The sequence below is a fragment of the Chionomys nivalis genome, chromosome 21, assembly GCF_950005125.1.
Source record: "Chionomys nivalis chromosome 21, mChiNiv1.1, whole genome shotgun sequence".
Taxonomy (NCBI): domain Eukaryota; kingdom Metazoa; phylum Chordata; class Mammalia; order Rodentia; family Cricetidae; genus Chionomys; species Chionomys nivalis.
The window spans coordinates 32,040,764-32,065,641 of NC_080106.1; the positions used below are offsets into that span (position 1 = coordinate 32,040,764).

General features: G+C 41.3%; 1 protein-coding gene across 3 annotated transcripts in view; it reads right to left on the reverse strand.

Moving 5' to 3' along the window:
- The window catches only part of Nup93 (nucleoporin 93), a 99,380-nt gene that overhangs the window by 24,393 nt on the left and 50,109 nt on the right, over window positions 1-24,878 (reverse strand). For all 3 annotated transcript variants that reach the window (XM_057753919.1, XM_057753918.1, XM_057753920.1), the window contains 2 exons: window positions 15,134-15,196; window positions 6,970-7,098 (listed from right to left, as the gene is read on the reverse strand). In XM_057753919.1, coding sequence (XP_057609902.1) covers window positions 6,970-7,098; window positions 15,134-15,196 — 192 coding nt within the window. The remainder of the gene's footprint in view (window positions 1-6,969; window positions 7,099-15,133; window positions 15,197-24,878) is intronic.

A 24,878-nucleotide genomic window follows, 5' to 3' on the forward strand; every position in this document is an offset into this window, starting at 1 on the left:
ACCTCAAATACACAGTTTAGAGTTGACAAGAAAATGATATGGCATACACATAGAATATTCCTAAGAAAAGTACACTGACAGAAGTTCTGTCTGCGCAGGGTAAGAACAGCCACCATGAGAGGAGCTCTTTGTGGTACATCACAGCAGTAAAATGAAGGACCTGGTGAACGGAGAGATTCGAACAATTTCTGCAAAGAGTAGTGGAGCACTTTCTGTGCTTGGAATCCTACTCAAATCCTGACATATGAACTAGGCCCATCCCTTAGGAATCTGCCAGGCAGCACAACATACAACTTAGTGTGAGGCTGTCAAATTCAAACTGTCAGTCACTCATTTAAGACATGTCATACATGCCACACATGTTGGAAAGAAAAAAAATGCTGCCAAACTACACTAAATAAGGTATTGTGATTTCAGAGGTATTAAAATATAGGAAAGCTATATGATTGACATTTGAAATAAGGTCTTAAGTCTCTTATCAAAATTAGTGGCTGCTCAATATTTGTTGAGTTTTACGTACCAAGTGAAGAGCAGCAGCCGCCTCATCTGCAATGAAGCTTCAGCTCGGCCTCTGCGGGAGCCTGCTGCTTGCCAAGTCACTTTCCAGACACCTCATCCAGGGATCTGCCCACTGACCACGGTCAACACATCCAACCCACCTAAGTTAAATCCACCTTTAAATACTGCTTTTTAAAAAGTGTCTCAGAGACAGAGAGGGAGAGAATATGCATGCATAGATAGGTCGACGCTCCTCTTCCACCTTTACATGGGCTCTGGGGACCAAATTCAGGCCAGCAGGCTTGCCTGGCAAGTGCTTTTACCCACTGAGCTCACTCACCGGCTCCAAAATACAGTTTTAAATGTCGGCTAAGCTACATCTAGGAATTCCCACACTGTCAACTCCATCTTGTCATGTGAACAGATGTAAGAACTGTGACAGAGGATGCATATCAGGGCGAACAACAAGAGACTCTCAGTGAAGCACATTATTTTTACCCAGGAAATACTTGAAAAGTTAACAATCCGTCAATTCCTGCCTTCCTTTAAAAAGCTGTATCTCTTTCTTCAATGACATCCTAAGGACATTAATTTTCCAAATAACTGCATGCTATTAAAGTGTCACTTCCTTTATTAAAACTTGCCAGGCATAGATATTAACATTATGTTTTTGCTCTTCTGTTATTGAAAGGCTTCAGGGGACAACAAACGTTCTAGGGACTACCATATTTCAGTTCATTTCTGCCTTAAAAAATATTTTCTCCGAAAGCCTCAGGCTCAGCTTTATATTAAATTATCCAAATCTGAACATTTTCCTTCAAATGTCAACTCAACATGATCCGAGGCCTCCTCTCTAATGACTCTTTGAATTCCGCAATTCTTGACAATAAGGTGTCCAGAAAAGAATGCTATAGCCACCAAGTCATACTTCAACTGACCTTAATAATGTGCAGTTTACCAAATGCTGACAGAACCATAACACTGTTGGTACGGGAGAACTGTCTGTATTCTGTCAAGGGAAGGAGGAAGCCCATTCCTCCCATTCCATCCCAGACCACCGAGAAGCAAGATGTAACCTGTCCGGCTGAAAGGTACCAAGCCACGTGGCTAGCATAGATAAGAATAATGGGTTAATATAAGCTACAAGAGCTAATAAGAAGACTGAGCTAATGGGCTAATCAGTTTTATAACTTATGGAGATCTCTGTGTGATTTTCTCTGGGACTAAAGGGCTGGGGGACCGGGCGGGACAGAAACCCCAACGAGCCCAGCCCTCATGTTATAAATGGTGCTCAACGTGGATAACTACACCCACAGAAAGCCTGAGAAAGCTTGGGAAAGAATAGAGTAAAGCATGTTTTCTTGGTGGCAGCAATTTCTCGGGTCTGCTCTGCTTGCTAGAGGCAAGCAAGCGCTCTCATTTAAGAGAGGCTTCCTGACTCAGCTTTAGCTGTAAAACCTTGCAGCTCTTTTAAAAGGTCCTGCCACAAAACACATAGTGTTGATAAAAAGCTGACTGCATGTTTTTTGGTTTTCAGCTGTAGTAGGTAAAAAAGCTGTGCCATTTTAAAATGCCAGCTTTCTGGGCCGTCCTGCCAGGGCAAACTGTGACCCTTTCAAGCAGGCAGTTCCAACTACGGAGCTTTTTTTTTTGTTTTTCGAGACAGGGTTTCTCTGTAGCTTTGGAGCCTGTCCTGGAACTAGCTCTGTAGACCAGGTTGGTCTTGAACTCACAGAGATCCGCCTGCCTCTGCCTCCTGAGTGCTGAGATTAAAGGCATGTGCCATCATCGCCCGGCCTACTACGGAGCTTTTGAGTGTTGTTTATGGGGGGTGGAGAGATGGCTCAGAGGTTAAGAGCACTGACTGCTCTTCCAGAGGTCCTGAGTTCAATTCCCAGCAACTACATGGTGGCTCACAGCCATCTATGAGAAATTCAAAGAGGAGGAAAACCTCTAAATGGCTTAAGTGTGTTAAAAATATATGCAGGCTTAAAAGAAAAAAAAAGGTTAATTTTTTTTTTTTTTCATTTTTTTGAGACAGGGTTTCTCTGTGGTTTTGGAGCCTGTCCTGGAACTAGCTCTTGTAGACCAGGCTGGTCTCGAACTCACAGAGATCCACCTGCCTCTGCCTCCCAAGTGCTAGGATTAAAGGCATTGGCCACCACCGCGGGCCAAGGTTAAAATTCTTAAAAAAGAAAGAAAGAGTAGTTGGGTGTGGTGGAACACACCTTTAATCCCAGCACTGGGGGAGGCAGAGGTAGATTGACCTCTGTGACTTCAAGGTGTGGTAGCACATGCCTTTAATCCCAATACCTGGGAGGCAGGGACAGACAGATCTCTGTGAGTTCATGGCATGGTAGCACACACCTTTAATCCCAGCACTGGGGGAGGCAGAGACAGGCGGATCTCTGTGAGTTCAAAGACAGCCTGGTTTACAAAGAGAGTTCCAGGACAGACAAAGATATACGAGAACCTATCTCAAAAAGTAAAAGTGAAAATAAAACAAATAGAGGTTAAAATAAAGCCGCATAAAGATGGAAAATACACAGAAAATCTTGATACTGTATGCTATTATGCTCTCTTTGAATTGTTTGAATGCTGAGGAAGTAGCAATAGCTGCTAAAAGATATTTGCTTATAAATGCTGCTGAATTAATCCAAGATAGGTATTTTGAAAATACCTTGGCTTCAAAATTGAAGTTAAAAGGTATATTACTTTGGAGAAGAGATTTTGCTTTTGTCTCCACAGAAAATGAGAGGCTGTGGATTCATTCTGAGTTAAGAAAAATCCAGTTTGATCAAGGAAGACCACCTGAGAAATCTCCGGTAGGAAAAGATGGCCCGGATGTCTTGAGTTCTACATCCAGAACAGATTCAAGACTGTTGCCTGAGATGATCAAGACTCATAGGATACTCCAGTCAGGACTTGATTATAAATCTAAATTTTATTTAGGTCCTTATAAGATCATCAGCAGGAAGTAGCCTGGAATACTATGCCCACATTCCCCAAAAAAATGGACCATGAATATTTTCCTTTGTTTAAAAAAAAAAAAAAAAGGAAGTGGTGCAGGAGAATTGTCTGTATTCTGTCAATCATGTTTTAAATAAATGCTGATTGGCCAGGCAGGAAGTATAGGTGGGTCAACCAGACAGGAAGTAGAGGCGGGGCGATGAGAACAGAATTCTGGGAAGGAGGAAGCCCATTCCAGCTCAGACCACAGAGAAGCAAGAAGTAACCTGAAAAGTACGGAGCCATGTGGCTAGCATAGATAAGAATAATGGGCTAATACAAGCTACAAGAGCTAATAAGAAGACTGAGCTAATGGGCCAATCAGTTTTACAACTTATGGAGATCTCTGTGTGATTTTCTTTGGGCTTGCTGGCTGTGAGGAACTGGGCAGGACATAAACCCCAACAAGCAGACCCCCTCCTGTTACACACTGTACAGACCTGGAGCATGCACCCCATGTCAGGCACTGGACTGAGCTTTGTACCTGCTCTCAGTACTTACAACAGAAAAAAGGTATTTCAGATAGAAAACCAGGCTCAACCTTAATTCTGAGGCCTGTCCTCTGTCCTTCAAACTATATAGTCTCCTCTACAGAAGAATAAAGTGGAGATAATGCACTTTTCCACCATTTTGAAGAAAATTATATGCAAAGAGTCTGTGAAAACACATACCACAAGAATGACTAAATGCTGAAAGATAAAACCATGTGTGACACAGATACGAGACAAATGGAATTACCACTGCTATGGAGGATATACTGTTGACATTTAGGGGCAGTATTTTTAAAGCTGAACTTTCACAATATGTGGTGGTTCATCTCCTAATCCCAACCCCTGCCCAGAGACTAAGACAAGAGGATCACGGTGGGTTTGAGGCCAGCAGGGGCTACACAGTGAGTTTTGGGCCAGACTAGACTATAGAGTAAGACTTTATCTCAAAAAACAAAACAAAACAAATAAAAACAATAAAAATGCTGAACTTTTCTTTTTCCGGGGAGGGTGTGTGTATGCTAGAGATTGAATCCAGGTACAAGCCAAAGTGCTCTTCCAGTGAACCCCAACTCTAGCACCAAAGCAGAACATATACATGTACTCTGACCTAGCAACTTCCTTTTAGGAGTACCCAAAAGAGATATAAATATATATTCTTATCAAAAGATAAAGAAATGCTCACAATAGTATTGTTTATAAAAGCCCCAAACTGGAAACTGTCCAAATATCATCAGCACTATCTATCAACATCAGAATGGGCAAACAAAATTACTGATACAGTTCAGCCATTAAATGAAAGGCTTACCACTACAAATAACATTTATGAGTAGACAGCTACAAATAAGCACATTTTATGGCTCAGGTTATACACAGTTCACAGAGACCTTTAGGAGTGTGGCAGAGGTGGAAGGCTACCGCTGAGGAGCTGGGGGTGTTTCAGTACTTCATTTTTAATAATCCACTGAATCATATGCTTAAGACTTTTATCCTTTTCTGTATAAACCTTACACTTTAAGTAAAAAGTTAAAAATAACAAAAGCTAAAGATTCATATGTAAGCTCAGGCCTATAATTCTAACACTATGGAGAATGAGACAAAAGAATCACCATGAATGAGGTCAGGCAACACAGTGAATACCAGACTAGTCAGGGCTATATTTTAAAACCCTAATCCTATCTCAAATCAAAACAAAGAAACAAAAACCTCCCAGGAGTTTTCAGAAAATGGCAATTCTCTGGATAAACGGAGTGGACTGTGTGTAACACCTGAGGCCCTCCACAGCAGCATCACTGCCCCACCAAAGCTCCCAACAGAGAACAGCACAAGCATGGCAACTCTTCAGGGGCCCGAGGTCACGGAACAAGAGCCCACTGAACACACTGGTCTATTTTTGAGAGAAGAGCAATTAAGGAAGAATATTTCATTTACAATTTATAATTACTTTCAAATCCCTACACAGAGCACAACCTATTAACACCATTTTTAAAAATAAAGTTTATAAAACCAGGCGTTGTTCTAATTATTTGCTCAGTCTCAGAAAGAAGTGAAGGAAAACCCTAGATTAGCCAAGGGTCTGGAGTGTTAGTTTTTTCTCCGCAAAGACGTTTCCACCTGAAGTCTCTGAGTCTAAGAAATATAGGACAGGGTCCTTGAGGAACGGTTTCCCAAAATAATCAGACATTAGCAGCTATTTATTTGGAGACTAATTGACTAGAAAGACTAGTCCTTAAATCAAGAGCATGTGCAGGTACAAAGCATCAGAAGTCACCTTGCCGGTCCCACAGACTGAAATCCACCCAATTCTTGGCCCACACTTCAGTATAGCCAAGACACAGAAGGCAACAGTTCTATATTTTGCCATCTAGGTTTTTACAGCTCTGAGTCTGACCTATTCCCTCTACAGCAGGAGCATAGGTACCTGCACTGGATGCGGGGCGTATACCTGTTAATTCAGTACTTGGGAGGACAGGTGGTGCTACATAGTGAAGTCTTGTCAAAAAAAAAGTGCTAAGTACTCATCAAACAAGTTCTAGGAAAAAGGAAAAAAGCTGAACACAAAGCACTGGTAAAATTACCACTTACTCTTAAAACATTAAAATTTGAAATATCTACTTCTAAATTACCTGAAATTAGTTTTAGAAATTTAAAAAGGAGAGAGGCTGACCTCAACTGTGAACTTCTAATCTTTCTCCTCCTTAGTACTGTGGATTGAACAGAGCTTTGTGCATGTTATACTAATTGAGCTACATTCCCAACTCTGAATTGGTTTAGAAAAGACAACACAGCACATGCCTTTAATCCTAGCACGCAAAAGGCAAAGACAGGCAGATACCTGAGTTCCAGGCTAGCCAGGGTTTAAAAAAGAAGAAAAAGTAGTAAGGAAGAAGCAGTCAGTGTGAGTCAGATTCTCTATGATCACGAATCTGCGCAACAATGCTACTTCACCAGACCCTGAAGGTCGTCTGAGGGTCAAACAGCTCGTACAAGGCCTCACTGGATTCTATGACTCAGGATCTCAGGTCCAGGGTTGCTCCACCCCTCCTCAATGGTGAACACATGGCAGGCACAAAGGCAGACAGGTCTGTTAGACCTAGATGCATCCTCCCAAAGTTCCTTGCAGGAAAGATCTCCAACATGCAGCGAGACAAAGAAGAAGGATGCAGAAGAGAACACAGCTAATTTTGTGTAAAGCACACAAAATTAAAATATACATCAGACACATACATTTGTATAAAGAAAGGCTAGAAATATGTATGGAAGTAGTAACAGTGACGACTTAGGGAGGCTGGACAGGGGTATCTGCAGATAGGGTGTTTTAATTTTGGAACCACATTCCTACACTGTTTTTATTTTTTAAATTAAATTTTTAAAAGAGAAGAAAAATTGCAACTTAGTACAACTACTAATCAACAGTGTTAAGACAAACCCTGGGACTTCATATTTTAACTAATGTTTATCTGGTTCAACCTACCTCACTTTCTTGGGTGAAGTCAAGGGCGTCCTCTCCTGATGCCAGCAGTGTGTGCAGGATTCTTTGTTTCACTTGTTCCCACTCGACCAGCATTGACTCTCGATGATACTCTTCAGCCATACCAAAGGTCTGTCAGAGAGGGACGGAGAGTGCAGGCCCAGTGAGGAAATGCGGACTGGTTCCCTTTAAAACCAGGTGGAACTATAGAACAGGGGCCCCCACCCATCAACCACTTTCCTACAATCAGATCCAGAAAAAACAAATCTATTTTAAAATTTATCATTTAAAAATTTTGCTAACAACTGTCTCTAACATACTTCATATCTCACCGATTTGGAGACATTTTTTAAAACTCTTATTAAATTGTGAGAAAATATACATAAGATTTGCTGTTTAAAATTATTTTACTATTTTATGTATATAGCTGTTTTGCCTGCATGCATGTCCACACACCACATGCACATCCGGTGCTCATGGAGGCCAGAAGGGGATATCGGATCCTTGGGGCAGAGTTACAGATGGTAGTGAGCCACAACGTGGGTGCTGGGAATCAAACCCAAGTCCTCTGGAAGAGCCAGTGCTCTTAACTACTGAGCCATCTCCAACTCGAGGTTTACCATTCTTTAAGTGGACAGTTCAGTGGCATAAAGTACAGGTGTAATGGCCATCACCTTCCATCCTTATAATCTAATGCAAAACTGAAGCTCTGCAGCTGTTCACCAATAACAGGCCATTCCTTTCTCTCCCCAGACCCTGGCCACCATCAGCCTGCTTTGTCCCTGAGAGCAGTCACTGTAGTTATTGCACAGAAGTAGAACCATACACTGTGTATTTTATTAATAAATTAGTTTATTTAGCAGTTCTTAAGGTCCATCATATTAAAGAATGTGCCAAAATTTCTTTCCATTTGTGTACAACACTGGTAAACACATGGGTATACAGATCTCCTCAAATCCCAGCCTTCAATTTGGGGACAGACTCAGACGCAGTTTTGCTGGCATCACATTAGTGATCTCTTTACTTTTCTGAGGCTACATACTTTACATCACCACTGATAGTGAATCAGGGTTACCATTTCTATAAATATCACCAACACTTACTATTTGTTGTTGTTTTTAATAAGAGTAGCTCATTTAGATTTGTTTTCCTAATGATTAGTAATGATAAAGATTTCTGTGCTTTACTAGATTTTTGGAATTAAGCTACCTATTACAAACTACAGTAGTTCCTTTTTTTTTGTAGGACATAAATTTAACAAAGACCAAAAGAAAAAAAAACCCACGGATTCTCCTTATTTGTTTAAGTATTTTAAAACATTGATTTTTTTTTTTTTTGTAATAGGAAGAAAGTACTAAAATAAAAAATAGCCTTCTGGTATTGATTTCCTAACAGTCTACTCAACATCACAAAAATTCTGGTGACTGCTGTCAACTGACAGAGACAAGACAAGACAGGAAGCTACTTGAACAAAGACACTGAAAGAGGAGAGAGAAAGAGAGAGAGAGAGAGAGAGAGAGAGAGAGAGAGAGAGAGAGAGAGAGAAGGCTGTTCTCAGCCTGTAACTATTTAACTGGTAGGGCACATTTCCCTCAGCTAAAGCCCACTTTCAAAAGGCCATCTCACCTACAGTGAGACTGGCATCTAATTAAGGAGCATTGAGAGCATATTAGCAAGGCCTGTTTTATTTTAGGCAATGTAGATAATTTATAATGGTAATAGTTAAGCACATAAACTGTGGAAAACTATTAGAAAAATAAATATATTCTTAAATATACTCTTTCTACAAATGTACTGAGTTTATTTGTTAAAATATAAGCTAAAAGAACAAAGGATACAATACACATGCAAACAGAAAATGACTAGGAAGAAGGGCAGCACATTTTGTACCCTTTCTACAGTGTACTCTGGAGACATGGGAGAAATAAACACTAAACAGTCTTCCCCCTGCTTTGTTCTTTGTACTGAGAATCAGACAACATGAGTGTTGGGTATGGAGTAGACCAGCCAGTTTGCCAGAGTTGAAATATACACAGGGAAAACCTCTGTCTCCTGTACATATATGTAAACATAAACATGGTGGCTGTACATTCTGACTGATGTGGGATTTCCTTCTGTATGTGTTCCTTTTACTGGTTGACAAATAAAGCTACTTTAGCCAATGGTTTGGCAGAGTACAGGCAAGCGGGAAATTGAACAGAGAGAGTAAGCAGAGTCAAAGAGATGCCATGTGGCTGCCGAAAGAGAAGGACGCCAGAACTTTACCAGCAAACCACAAGCCTCATGGTAAAATATAATAGAAATGGGTTAATTTAAGATGTAAGAGCTAGCTAGAAATATACCTGAGTCATTGGCCAAATAGTATTGTAATTAATATAGTTTCTGTGTGATTATTTGGGTCTGGGCAGCCAGTCTCCATTTACATTCTGACTAGAGAAATGTGATGAATCAGGAAGGTGGAGTCAAAATGGGGAAAGAAGCTATCACTAGATGTGACCCTCTAGAATGTGCACACACTAACTGCCTCTTTAACCCTGAGACTCTCCTAGCACAGCAAAGTACAGGGTACAAGCGGCAGGAGGACCAGGGCAGGTGGAATAGAGTTTGCAAGAGCAAATAAGACAGAGGCAAAGCTGTGGCACTGGCCCTGGACACAGCGTCAGCAGGTTTCTCTCGGCTAATAACCAACAGCAAAGCCTTAGAGGCAGCTCAGCTGATGGGGACAGTGGGGTCAGAATTCCAGGATCAGGTAAGGGTTGAAGTGACAACAGCGGGGATTAACTGATGGAGGAAGGTCATTTGTCAATAAACAAACTGCCTTGGCCCATTTGATAGGCTACCCCTTAGGTGGGTGGAGTAAACAGAATAGAATGCTGGGAGGAAGAGGAAGTGAGCTCAGATGCAAGGCAGCTCCTCTGAGAGACAGACGCCATGCTCTCCTCTCCAGAGCAGATGAGATGAAGCTCTGACCCAGGATGGACGTAGGCTAGAATCTTCCTGGTAAGCGCATCTTGGGGTGCTACATACATGAACAGAAATGGGCCAAGCAGTGTTTAAAATAATAGAGTTTGTGTGTCGTTATTTTGGGGCATAAGCTAGCCAGGCAAGCATGAGCCGGGCTGTGGGAAGAGGCCCGCAGCCCCTACTACAGATGGCGCCCAGACATGGGGCATTGAATCTACAGAAAGTCTGAGAAAGCTTGGGAAAGAATAGAGTAAAGCATGTTTTCTTGGTAGCAACAATTTCTCGGGTCTGCTCTGCTTGCTAGGGGCAAGCAAGTGCTCTCATCTAAGAGAGGCTTCCTGACTCAGCTTCAGCTATGAAACCTTGCAGCTCATTTAAGAGGTCCTGCCACGAAACACTTAAAACGGTGTTGGTGAAAAGCTGAAGGCATGCTTTTCGGTTTTCAGCCGTAGCAGGAAAAAAGTTGTGCTGTTTTAAAATGCCAGCTTTGTGGGCCATCCTGCCAGGGCAAACTCTGACTCTTTGAGGCAGGAGGTCAGCTACAGAGAGAGCATTTGAGTGTTGTAGCTTGTTTGCTGACAAGGACCTTGAAACGCCACAGAGTTGTGGTGATAAACATGGCTACAACCAGTACCTCAGCCATGAGGCTGGAAAGCTAAGAAATGGGCTGAATCCAGCCATCAAAGCCACGGCTTTCGTCCTACTGATATTGCTTGGTAAATTAAAGATTCATGTGGTCAGAAAAAGAGAGATATACAGTAAAGAGAGATTCAAAGACAAAGAAAACTTTAAATGATTTACAGTGTGTTTAAAAATATATACAGGCTGAAAATTAAAGTTCTTAAAAGTAAAATAAGGAAGAAAGAGAGTAGTTGGGTGTGGTAGTGCACACCTTTAATCCCAACACTTTGGAGGCAGAGGGAGATTGACCTCTGTGACTTCAAGGTGTGGTAGCACACACCTTTAATCCCACTGCTTGGGAGGCAGAGACAGACAGATCTCTGTGAGTTCAAGGACAGCTTGGTCTAAAGAGTTATTCCAGGACGAAGATATAGAGAAAATATAAAATAAAAGTAAAAGTAAACGAAATAGAGGTTAAAATAAAGCTGCACAAAGATGGAAAATACACAGATAATCTTGATACTGTATGCTATTATGCTCTCTTTGAATTGTTTGAATGCTGAGGAAAGAGCAACAGATGCTAAAAGATACTTGTTTATAAATGCTGCTGAACTAATCCAAGATAGATATTTTCAAAATACCTTGACTTCAGAATTTCGATCTAAGGATATGATACTTTGGAAAAGAGTTTCCTCTTTTGTTTTCACAGAGGATGAGACACTGTGGATTGCTTCTTCGATCCCAATATGGTATGATAGACGACGCCCTCCTGAAGGGTTGCTGTGAACACCCTTAAAAAATTGCTTCGCTCAACTGCCAACTGAGATGAACCTAGCAGACAGGTTATCCCATTAAAGACCCGAATAACAGCGCCCCCATTCAGCAGGAAGCAGTTTGGAGAGAAAAAACTGCGCCCATGTTCCCATATATTGTTTATAAATGTTCTTTTACATTTAAAGGGGGATATGATATAGGTATGAATAATTTGCATTGATATGGATTTTGCTTTAGTGATTTAAATTTAAGGTCAATTTTGTTATATGTATATGTATTTCTGATATTAAGGTATTGTGATTGTGTAGCTCATGTAAAAATGTTATGTATATAAGTTGTTAATGGATAATTATCAATAATAGTCAAGTTTGTAGTCATGTTAGTTAGATTTTCTAGATGTGCATGCATATATTTCAGATAGGCATTCATCATATCTTTCATAGGCTAGAGAATATGGTATTTTAAATGTTTTAATAACTTAGGGTTTTTCATGACAATGAGACACTCTGCTCCTGGCAGCACCAATCTGCTTCAAGAAGAAGATGGGCATCGAAGAGGCACCTTATGGAGTTTGATAGCCATTTGGGCAAGAAACTGCTCTTGCCTGGACTGTTGCATAAACTGGACACAGAGAACCCACAGAGAGAGGACTACTGAACTTGCCTAAGGTGAGATGATCTTTTGGGGTTCCTGATTCATGAAAGAGTCTGCAAGACATTCTGCAGGATACAGCAGATAGTGACTGAACTGCCTTTGAAATTTCCTGCTTCATGGAAATGTCTGCTGGACACTATGGACCTGTAAGCAGAAGATGGATGCCCCAACGGTACAGAGGAACTTTGGGTGGCTGTCCAGGCAGCAAGATGTCTCTGTCATTTCTAGAGTTTGAAAGTTGCTTATTTCTTGTTTGCTTAGGTAATATTATATCCTTCTGGAGTCTTTGAGGGAGTTAAAGAATATATAGATAGTTATTGTTTTCCTTAGTTATGATAAAGATAAAATAGATGTAAATATTGTAATTTTTACTTGATAACTGTTTTGTTATATGTAATTTTGCTATGTTAAAGTTAAAGCCTTCCTTTTTTTTTTTGTTTAAACAGAAAAAAGGGAAATGATGGAGGAAGGTCATTTGTCAATAAACAAACTGCCTTGGCCCATTTGATAGGCTACCCCTTAGGTGGGTGGAGTAAACAGAATAGAATGCTGGGAGGAAGAGGAAGTGAGCTCAGATGCAAGGCAGCTCCTCTGAGAGACAGACGCCATGCTCTCCTCTCCAGAGCAGATGAGATGAAGCTCTGACCCAGGATGGACGTAGGCTAGAATCTTCCTGGTAAGCGCATCTTGGGGTGCTACATACATGAACAGAAATGGGCCAAGCAGTGTTTAAAATAATAGAGTTTGTGTGTCGTTATTTTGGGGCATAAGCTAGCCAGGCAAGCATGAGCCGGGCTGTGGGAAGAGGCCCGCAGCCCCTACTACAATTAACTACACCCACTCCCACCCTTCAGCTATCCTGGTACTTCTAGAAATACCAAACAGCTTTGAAAACTGGACATTCTAGGGACTCAAGTGCTCATATGTCTGAAGAAGGATGCCAGGCTACTTATTTACAAACAGCCAGCAGCCTAAACACTGTCAGTCTATTCATCGTTGGTGTGATATAGAGCATAAAATAAAAACAAAGTCCCAACATTAAAATTCTCTTCTCTTAACCACACCACCCCAGCTAATCTTAATTACACCCGAGATAATGAAAGATCTAATCTGTGCGCCAATCAGGGATGGATAGCCACCTACGGTCCACCAGTGGCCTACTGGGTTTATAGCAGAGTCCAAACTAATGAACTAGATTTAAAAAAAAAGAATGTTGACCAAAAAGAAATCAACAGAGAAATAAAAACCTTGAGAAAAGCGTAGCGAGGGCCTGAGGCAAGGTAAGAAGTAGACAGAAAAGAGTATGGGGTAAATTGAAAGAGAATGTGAAGACCTGAAAATCAAAAGGAAGGCAAGACCAATCACAGGGAAAAAATAATAATAATAAAGCAGTGGAGGAAACTATTCAAATTAATTTTGAATCATTATTATTGTTATGTGTGTAAAGCATTACCTGTAGAACGCAGTAAAGATAAGAAGGCAGGGATCAAACTGGATGACTGAATTAAGAAGAGGCTGGGAGCTCCTCACCTATTTTACTAAAAGGAAGGGCGCAATAGCTTTGGCTTCATATCTGATTATTACTGAGCTGTTGCAGCTTTTAGAAACACTGCATGTGCTCTGAGAGTGTCATTTTGGCTCGCTAAGATGCACCAAACAGGAGTAACAAGGACATATTTGTGGTTTTCTAGCCTGTTTTCCTGGCATTTCAGTGGGACATTGGCAAGTTATTCAGATATAAAACTGCCACCAAAATGCCAAGAAGCTGCTGATTTTTTAAATCATTTTTTATTGAAAATGATTTTTGCTCAGTAACAACCTTCTAGGGTCCAGCCAAGTCAGAGGTGTCCTCGCAGGCTGGCTCCCAACACTGGAATGTCTCCCTCATAAAAACATATGCACACATTTTGCGCTGTGGCATGTCACCTAAATGTTTTGGCTGGCTGCACATTTAGTCTCAGTATGGCACAATATTTAGAGACTGCCAATTTCAGAAACACATTCTCAGGGTAAATGGATTAATATGGTTTGGAGGCATTCAAGAATCCTAATTTAATTTCATTGGTCTTTTATAGCAGGACAATCAATTTTGGTGAGAAATTCAAAAGTGTGAACATTTTTAAATGTCTTCAAATATAAATCAAATAAATTTCCCTATTTCCAAGACTAAGTATTGTCTCCAACAATGTAATTAATGAAATTTAGAATTTTCTTATTGGTCACTTGCCACCTTTGGAACATTTCTTGCACACTAGAGGAGGCAAGACTCCTGTGAGCCTGTTGAGGATGCTTAGCTTTGGAGAGGGCTCTAACATAGCACACTGAGTAGGAGCATGTCTTACTTTTTGGTTTTCAGATGACACAAATAATACACAAACACATTCACTTGACATCCGAGCTAAATAAACACTGAGACAGAGAATAGGTGCTCCTCATCTGATTCCCTTAGCAGAGAGGTACAACAGGCAGACTGACAGGTGCTTCCAAGAAAAGCCACCTTCTCAGAGTCAGGTCAAACTTGACAGCTAACCTGTTTTCCTTCCTCCCTAAAGACCTCTCAGGAGTTTCAAAACTGAACTGGGATGCTCCTGAAGGGCTGTGATCCTTGTCAGAGACAAAGGAGGTAACTCTCGTTAGTAAAGGAGATGGCACCATGCAGGAAGGCTTTTGCAAAATATGCACATTTATCCATCCTACTGTATCTCGGGAGTCTCAGCTAACAATTATTATATGCTCCCAGAATGAAAGCATCCAGAAACACCCACTGAGAGCATTTTGCAGAGGTGGAGGTAGGCAAAAATGTACAATGGCTACTCTGGCTGATATATTTGCCATCATTTAGAGTACCAAATATATTTTAAAAGCATTTGAGAAAATGTTAGCATGGTGTTATTGGGCTAGCAAGATAGCTCAATGGGTAAAGGTACTTGCTGCCAACCTGGAAACCCAAGTTTGACCCCTAAACCCACACGGTAAAAGGAAATAATCGACCTGCAAAAGTTGTCTTTTGACTTCTACATGTCCCCACAACTAAAAAGAAATGACAGCATAAAACAAAATAAAAATAAAAAAAGATGTTGCCATCATGCTGTGACAAAGAAAGCATGGACCTGCACTCCACTGGTGAGCACTGCACTTTTAGTTGTTTTCTTACCCTCTTCCGGGACTCTTCAATGGCAGATAACAGGGCATTATCTTTCTCATTCTTCAGGAAGCCCTAGGAAAGGAGGTAAAATGACACAACCAAGGTTACCTTCAAATAGCAGAAGTACACTGCAGAACAAAGATCATCAGAAGAATCTGACGCGCACGGCTATAATTTCTACCTCCAAGGAGGCAGGGAAAGGAGTATCAGTTCAAGGGCATTCTCAGCAACACAGGAAGTTCTAGGTCAAACTGGAGGACTAGGAACCATGTCCTCCCCGCCCTCACTGTCCCTGCCAAAGCCGAGCGCCTCCATTAACTATCATTTACTAATTTAGCGAAACTTAAATCTCAGTTGACTTATGTATAATAATGAGATAACATAATCAAGTTTTTGGCCTCAAGGCTCGATACACAGCTCTATCATTAATACTGATTAAGTCTAGATATGTTGGTGGCATTAAGAAAAGGTAGCCAGGAAGTCTTCCTTGTTCTTGCTCTGTCCTTATTTGCCTGAGATGAGGCCAGGTGAGGGAGGCAACAAGAGATTGCAACAATAGCCACAAATGCATGCAGGCAGACTCAAGGTCAATGCCCCACCTTCCACACAAATGGAAAACTTCTTTTCCAAGGCTTGGAGCTCAGGGACCAAATATGAACACAAAAAACTAATATTAGTATTACATATTCTGGTGTTGAGATCAAAGTTTTAGCTGTAATATGGAAGACTCCAAGTTAAGATCCACCCCAATTCCACCTACAATGTAAGACACTGTAAATGTATGGCAAAGTCCACTATGCATGCATTTGTACGTTTCTAAAATGATCTGCTTTTTCCTTGTAATGCTTCTGTTATGCTTTATTTAAAAAGGAATTTGAGGAACTGTACTAGAAAGAATTATGCTAAAGGTTTTAAATGACAAGCTCAATTTAAAGGTATTTGATAATTTTCCACACGTTAGTTTTGATTACTTACATTTTAACAACTGTAGTTTTATTACACTCTCTCCAAATAGTCCTGGTTCTTAAGCTTCTGGTTAACAAATGTGGATGGAAGGCAATATAGGACTATAATTTGGGTAAGATATTATTAATGTTCACAGATTTCCAAGATTTCTATCTATTGGCCTATGATTCCCCTATACCTGTGCTCACACTCCAAACTGCAGGATGCACTGGGATGGGCGAAGAGCAACCAGCACCCAGCAAACAGTCCTTCAGAAAGACCACCCCAGGGCAGCTCTTAGGACTCAATGCAGACTCTATCTATACTGATAACAGGACTGTGGGTAAGGGTAGGGAGAGGCTTCAGTCCCCTTTTTAAAATGTAATGGACTCCATGTATAAGAAAGGGGGGTAAAAGACATAGTTATAATATATACATACATTGTCCATGGGGGAAAAGTCAGTAAACTTTTATTATGAATTCTCTGTTTTTGAGTCAGAGTCCCACTGAGTTGGGACCACTCACTATCTTTCTTTTAAGGGCTTTAATAGCCAAAGCTAAATTAAAGGTACACAGTGTCACCATTCATAAACAAAACTATACATCTATTACCGTGGATTGATATTACAAACAATAGGTAGGCAGGGACCATGTTCTGCTACAACAGAAAGCTGATTGAACAAAGCAGGGTGGGAGGAGAAGCTGCTATTTGTCAAGGCTTAGCTTAATTTTTAATTTTAATTTAATTTTGTTTTAGCTGAGGCAGAGAGCAATATGTGTGTTGAGTCTGATATTTTGTCTCTGCTTCTCTGATCAGCACTTAACTGCTTGTAACTGTGCCTACACTCAGACTTCTCTTACATACATACGTACTAACAAATGCAAAGCAAAATACTTCTCAGCGTGAAACAGAGCCCTCAATTTCTAAGAATGAAATTTGAAGAAGACATCCCTCTCTGTCTCTCTTTTTCTCTCTCTCTCTCACACACACATACATACCCCAGCAATAACAGGAAGAAGAAAAAAGGGGCTAGGAATTTAAGAAAAATTAGGGATGGAGCTTTTACATAGGAGAGGCTGGAGGGAGGAAAAGGGAAGGGGGTAAATGATCCAATCACATCATAATTTCAAAGATAAAATATTATAGAAAAAAGAAAATAGACATCATTTGGGGTCAGAGCAAGCTATTTGTCTTTTAAAAGCTATGTTTTTAAATATCAACAAATTAACTAAAGTATTTGTGCATGAGACTCAGATTTCAGATATGACCCACATATGAACAAAGACCACACCTTTATGTACCTCAAAAGCTGCCTGTTCTCTGTGATGCACACAGCTCACAGCACAACCATCCCTCAGAATGCTAGAAGACTGGTTCCAGACCCCTTCCCAAGATACCACAGTATTCACATGTAACCTATGCACAATTTAAAGCATAGGTTATTCACACAACATAAATGCTGTATGAATAGTTTATATACCATATTATTTAAGCAAAAATGACAAGAAAATATGTATATATTCAATCTCTACCCCCGACAGGTCCATCCACTTCTCCCTCCCAGGCTGCCCTAAACTTCCAGTTTTCCTGCTTCAGCCTGCCAAGCTAGGGCCAAAAGTATTACAAGTCTGAACCACCGTATTGTGCAAGTCAGACAAAATGCTTATTCTAGAAAGCTTGTTTGGGTTATATATATGGCCAATTATATTTATTCTGATCTTTGATTTTTACCCTTTATTCCTTTCTAAAAGGAAACATTAGAATGGGTTATACATACTATATTTTTTAAAAGTATACATTAGCAGCCTATCTTGAAAAGAATCTTAAAAAAATTAACAAGTACAAAGTAGTGAGGGGGTCTTGTGCCATCTAGTGGTGATTAATTTCTATTAAAGAACACATCTCTTAAGGAAAAAAAATAATGAAAAATGAAAAAAACGTTCTAAAGACACAGTTTCTCTCCCTTTGGCTAACAAACTATTAGACAATAGACTCTCCCAACCCACCCTCACAAGAGATTCAAATTTCCCCAGCTATCTCATGATGGGAGAAAATGGGCTGAAGCCTAGTACCAGTCAAAGGGGCAACCTGTCCCCAAGACACAGACTTTCCACAGGTCCAACAACTTCTCAGACCAGCTTGCAGAAGAGACTGGAGCCTAGACAGTGATGGGAAGGGCACACCTGGACTAGCACTGCTTAGCTATGCACACATCTTGCTCTCTATTTAAACCTAAACCTCATGTCAGGACCTTGAAGATGGATTTGCTCCTCTTTGTTCCTCCCCCAGTGTGGCCAGATACTGAATAAATGTTTTTCTGCTCTTCATGCCTGTTTTGTTAACTAGCCTATAGAGGATGGGTAGCCCAAACTAGGCACTGACTCTTAACAACTCTGGTAACAGTAACAAAATCACTAAATTACAGATGGAGACAATAATGTATTTTATCACGTAAATAAAATAATGAAGCAAAAATAAACATCAAAGTGGGAAAAAGACTCTTGGTCTTCCTCCTCTTCCTTCTCAGAAGCTGGACAGGGCCAGATATGGTAGCTCACCACCGTAATCCAGCACTTGGGAGGATTGCTGCAAATTCAAAGCCAATCTGGGCCTCAGAGTGAGACACTGTCTCAAAGCAACAAAACCCAAAACATAACAGGAAAAAAAATAGCTGGACAGAAACATGATCTGCCTCTGCCCAGGTTATCCAACTTTCTTGACTCGTGATAACTAAAGTTACGTTTTAAGTATAAATTACTATGCTTAAGGGATCTATAAAACAAAAATACCTCTAACCTGTAAGCCCCACTTGCCCAAGGGCTTCCTGGAATGCTAGGAACCACTGCTCATGTAAGATAATAAACTACATGTTTTTGCTTCTGTAAACAAGCTTGGTTGCCCCAACTGCACAGGAAGTGCTTGTCACATGTAGGCAGGAGGTACATGGGCAGGAAGTAGGTCAAGATGTAAGCTTGCTTCTGACTGGATAAAGATGGTTAATATACAGACTTGTGGGTCTTTATAAACCCCCGCCTAATGTAATTCATTGCTATATCTGGGAATCCCGGGCATGGATCTGGCCAGTGTCCACCATTCTGACCAGTATTTAATAAAGCTTGTTTCAAATTTTTGATAGTGTTACTATTCTTGCCTGGTGGGTTAGCCACTTTGTCTATGTGCTTCTTTTCTTTCTGGATTCTGTGAGGCTCTCCTCAACACCACTGTCCTCATCCTGGAGAAGTGCTTTTCTCATCTAAAAGTGGGCCTCTAGAGAACCAAGGGGAAGGCCTCTGAACAGAGAAGGCACATCAGCGCCCCTCCCACTCAGAGTAATATGCCTACTCCTAACTTTTCCATTTGCTCCTCCTTCCCAGAAACAGACACTGTACTGGCTTTTGGAATGGGTTTTGGTTTCCAGTTTTCTTTTTTTCTTTTTTGGATTTTTCGAGACAGGGTTTCTCTGTAGCTTTTGGTTCCTGTCCTGGAGCTAGCTCTTGTAGACCAGGCTGGACTCGAACTCACAGAGATCCGCCTGCCTCTGCCTCCCGAGTGCTGGGATTAAAGGCATGCGCCACCACCGCCAGGCTGGTTTCCAGTTTTCTGTAACACAGAATAGTCTCATTCAGAAAGGACTTAAGCCATCCAAAGATGGGGCCAATTCTTTAAAAAGAAGCCAAATACCACCACTCCACCCCTAGACTCCTCCCACCCTATTTACAGCTAAGAAACTGAAATTTCAACATTTACCTCAGCAAGAATCCCCAATTAGGAAGAAGCGCAGGAAAAATTCAGTCTGAGTTCTGGCTCTCCCAATGAAAATTAAAATCTCATTCCCTCTTTAAAAGGGTGGAGCCCCAAAGAAGGCAAAAATATTCTTAATACATCTGTCCTTTCCTGTTGGGGGCTGCAGACCTCTGGCCCCTTGACTTTCTATACCTGCCTCAGACCCTAGAGTGAACTGAGCAAAACAACTTGTTGCTGCTCTGAGCATGAGACCCTGAGGGCAGGGGAGTGGGTTCTGGTGAGGCCTGAAGCTGAAAGATCCCAAGAGCTAGGGCATGGCTATCAGTTAAGGATCCCTATATAAGGTTCCTTGGAGCACAATAAACTTGCCCTTCTTGTATCAAGGATGACCGGTGTCCCCGTGTCTGTCTGTGTGTGTGTGTGTTTTCAAGTCTCCAGCTTAGTCCCAGATCGTGTACAGTCCTGTAGTGCAGGCGCTACACTTTCCCATGTGTTGGGGCCCAGAGAGTCCTACTCTGTAAGACAGTTTTACAAAATAACGTGGCCAGCAGAGTCCAGCTCCACTGACTTCCTGCCAAGGTTCAGGTCAGATGCCTCGGTGCAGTGAAAAGACGTAGAAAATGACTAGCCTAAGAAGTATGGAACGAGTCCAGATATGTGCTGCTCAGATCATGCTCTTTATTCTTCTTTCCCCGTTCTTTTCTCATTCTGCAAAGTTTTCAGTTTATATACACACACACAAAACAAAGGCAGTTTCTCTCGGGGTCATAAGGGGGATGAGCACTGTCCTGGGTGATGCAGTCGGCAGTTTACGGTTCCGGGGAGGCCTGGCTAGGAAGCCGCGGGAACAGCACTAGGAGGCAGAAAGGTTTATTTATAGGTTCTAAATTCTAAAGGGGGTTTGTACAAAATACCACACTTCTAGGTATATTTGATTAACTAGGGGTTAGTGAAAAATAAATGTAAAAGGAAAAATGGGTAGGTGTAGAGGGTTAATTGCTGAGGCCAGCACTTTCCTAAGTCCGCTATAGGAGAATTAGGGCACTCAATCTCAAATGAGCTTTATCTTTGAAGGTCCCAAATGTGGTCTATATGAAAGACTCCTCTTTCCTGACTGCATGTCCTGCCAAATGGAAGATAGTGGAGATTAGGCTGTGTGAACCAAGGTTTCTGGCTACTTGACTAAATTCTCTCACTGGAGGTTTCATGAGGTGGGGGAAGCCATTCAGTAAGTAAAAGAACAAGGCAGGTTTTTAAATGTTCACAGTCCTTGGTGGGACAAATAGATTCAGTTATGAAGCATGCAATATATATACACACACACATACTATATATCAAAACTATATAGCTTAAATAAAAATCATCTTCCTGATTATCCACAGATATATGTGCCCGTAAGATTGAGATGCAATCATGAGATTACACACTACAATGCAAATACTGGGAAGACACCAAGCTGCTTTAGCAAAAGTGAGTAACAGTTTCCAGAGTCGATGGTCCTGCAGACCTTGTATGGACAGGATTAATCCTCCATCAGATAACCATGACTCTGCTGGGTTGACATCTGAACATTAGCTGCCAACTGCTGGAACTCTCATGGCCCCTGACAACAAACTAGTGTACATGTATTCTGGCCTTATTCCATGAGGTCAGGTACAAAGTTTTCTACTTGTGGTAAGCTTAATGTCAAAAACATTTCAGATTTCTAAGCAGTGTGAATTCAGGTGTTTGGTTAGGAACAGTGAACTTGTACTAAAAATAACATTTACAGGGTGACTACTTTATTACAGGCATGTATTACATATGCCCAAATCTGGCTCTCACTTTTACCCAATGTTAAACTGTCTCTCTCTAATACTTATCTATTTCATACTTTAATATACATACTTTGAAGATATAGCTCAGTGGTAGAACTGCTTGCTAAGCACAAAAGTCAGTGTTCAATCCTCAGTATGTATAAATAAATAAACAAAGGGAGGCTGGAGAGATGGCTCAAGGGTTAAGAGCACTGGCTGCTCTTTCAGGGGACAGGGGTTCAATTCCAGCATCCAAACAAGCAGTTCACAACTGTCTGTAGCTCCAGTTCCAGGGGATCTGACACTCTCATACAGATATATATGCAGGTAAAATCCAATTTATTAATCAATCAATCAATTCATAAATCTTTAAAAAAGAGATAAATAAAAGTTTATTTATATAAATAAAGATAAATAAGGGGGGTTTTGTTTGTTCAGTTTTTATTTTGTTTTGTTTTTTCGAGACGGTGTTTCTCTGTGTAGTTTTGAGTCTGTCCTGGAACTAGTTCTTGTAGACCAGGCTGGCCTCGAACTCACAGAGATCCGCCTGTCTCTGTCTCCCAAGTGCTGGGATTAAAGATGTGCATACGCCATCACTGCCTGGCTCCACATAAAGGTTTAAAAGTCAAGTAGTCACATATTTTTCTCGTTCCTATCCACTTAGAAGCGACAGTAGCTCCACATAAGAAGACCTAGTTCACCATGTGTGGTGGCACACACCTTTAATTTCAGCAATCAGAAAGCACGGTTAAGTGAATTTTTTTTGAGTTTAAGGCTAGCCAATAGTTAAGATACAGGCTTCGAAGTGAAACCTTGTCTCAAAAACAAACAAAAATGTGGTTGGGGGCCACAGACCTAGTTTACAATAGCAAAGTTCAGACTTATAACTCACATTTTCTGGCTGCTTTCTGAATGGAAAATGAGGACATGACTACTCCAATGTATAGTTGAGAATGCGGATGGCAGTCATGAGGGAGAAAACAGTCACATCTGGAACAGTTCAGGCTAAAATATGGCCAGCAGACTCTACCAGGCCATGAGAGAGGGGAGAAGGTGGAGAGTGAGAGAGGAGAAGGGGGGCAAAGCAACCCACAGAGATGCAGGAGTGTAGACAGCAAGGAGCCCAGAGACCACGTGTCCAACGTGGCTGAGTTCCACAGGGACCAGTCGCTGGGGGAAGGGAAGCAAAGTCCAGGCCCTGGGAGGGAGGGGTTCAGGGTAGGGGAAGGGTAAGAAGTGCTAGGAGGAACACAGGTATGGAGGGAGACTTGGGTGGTTTGTTTGTTTCTCTGTTTATTGGCTTTTTTAAAGGATTCTTTTACACCTAACACTATTTCATTATCTCTCAACAAATCAAATCAAGGTGAGAGAAGCAGTCTTACGCTTGCTTACCTCACAGAGGAGGGATGGCAATAAACGCTGATGTCTGGCATACCTTTAAGACAATAGCTTTAGAGACATAGGTCAGAACCTATAATTAAGAATTTTTTAAGCCGGGCGATGGTGGCGCACGCCTTTAATCCCAGTACTCGGGAGGCAGAGGCAGGCGGATCTCTGTGAGTTCGAGACCAGCCTGGTCTACGGAGCTAGTTCCAGGACAGGCTCCAAAGCCACAGAGAAACCCTGTCTCGAAAAACCAAAAAAAAAAAAGAATTTTTTAAAATTTATTTTTAGAAAAATTGTGTTAAGTAACCCAGTGGCCTTAAACTCAAGATCCTCCTGGCTCTGCTGGGATTAGAGGTATGTGCTATCACACCTGGCTCTCAAACAGCATTTTAAATTAAACAAAATGCAACAGAAATTGTTAGATGGTCTGGATGGACACTGTTTTGTGAAACTTTTGTTCCAACTATGTATATTTATGCCACAAGTGAGGCTCTGAGCTTGATCTCCAGGGGCAGGAAAAAAAAGGTGTTACTTTTAACTATATCCATTTACTAGCTGTCCTGGCTAGTTTTATGTCAACTCAGCACAAGCTAAAGTCATCTGAAAAGAGGGAACCACAATTAAGAAAACGTCTCCAACATACCCAGAACTTGCAATGGCAGTTCTCCTGTGACCAGGCAACACTTCCAGTGAAGGGACTGGAACACCAATGCAGCCACATAACCTTTGAGCTATAGTCAGTCTGTCCTCCTATGGGATCTGCTAGGGTAAGGGTGGCACAGAGTTTGTGGGAATGGCCAGACCCTGCCATGAGAGTGAGTCCACCCCTGACACTGCCTGGAGTGTCACTACCAGGACCCAGAGAATGGATGGCCCAGAGACCAAGGATAGCACCAAACGCTATTGGAGAAAAAAAAAAAAAAAAAGCCAATGCAATGATGCCTAAGGATATTCTACTATACTGAGTATCGGGTACCTATCCTGATTGTCATCAGAGGCTTCATCCAGTGACTGATGGAAACAGATGCAGAGACCCACAGGCGAACAGAGAGGCTAAGCTCAGAGAGAGGGAGGAATAATTGTAGGAGCCAGAGGAGTCAAGGACATCACAAGAAAACCCACAGAATCAATTAACTATGCTCACAGGGGCTCACAGAGACTGAACTTTTTAAAAAAGAATCTCTAATGAGAAAAATTTCCATGTTCAGTTTAGTCAGAAAAGAAAAACGGCATTAAAAACAAAGAAAGAAAAAATAAAAAGGTGGGCAGTGATGGCACACACCTTTAATCCCAGCACACGGGAGGCAGAGGCAGGTGGATCTCTGTGAGTTCGAGGCCAGTCTGGTCTACAGAGCAAGTTCTAGAACAGCTAAGGCTACATAAAGAAACCACATCTTGAAAAACTAAACCAACCCCCCCCACCAAAACTGCACTGCTTCTTTTAGAGTTTTTACTCATATCTACACTAACAAATGATCTGTTGGCCACTGCTGTACGTACATATGCACACACACAGCCAGAGGCTGACTGAACGAAGCAATAGCCATATTTTATACGGCCCTCAAAAGACAAAACACTCTTCCCTATCTTTCTCCTTCAACACACTAACCAGCAACCCATACTGTCAAAACCGAGAATGAGGCACTGTAGCAGGTGGGACACTTATGAAAAGGTATCAGACACAATGCAAAAATGTGGGTACTACAAAAATCTGTATGTTTCCTCTCATTTAATATGTATGATATATACAAATTAATAGGAAATCTGTAATCAATATTCAAAGTCAAAATACTTAAAGTCCTCATTTCACATTTATTTATTTGGGGCAGGGCACATGTAGAGGTCAGAGGGCAATCTGTGGAGCTGGTCCTCTCCTTCCACC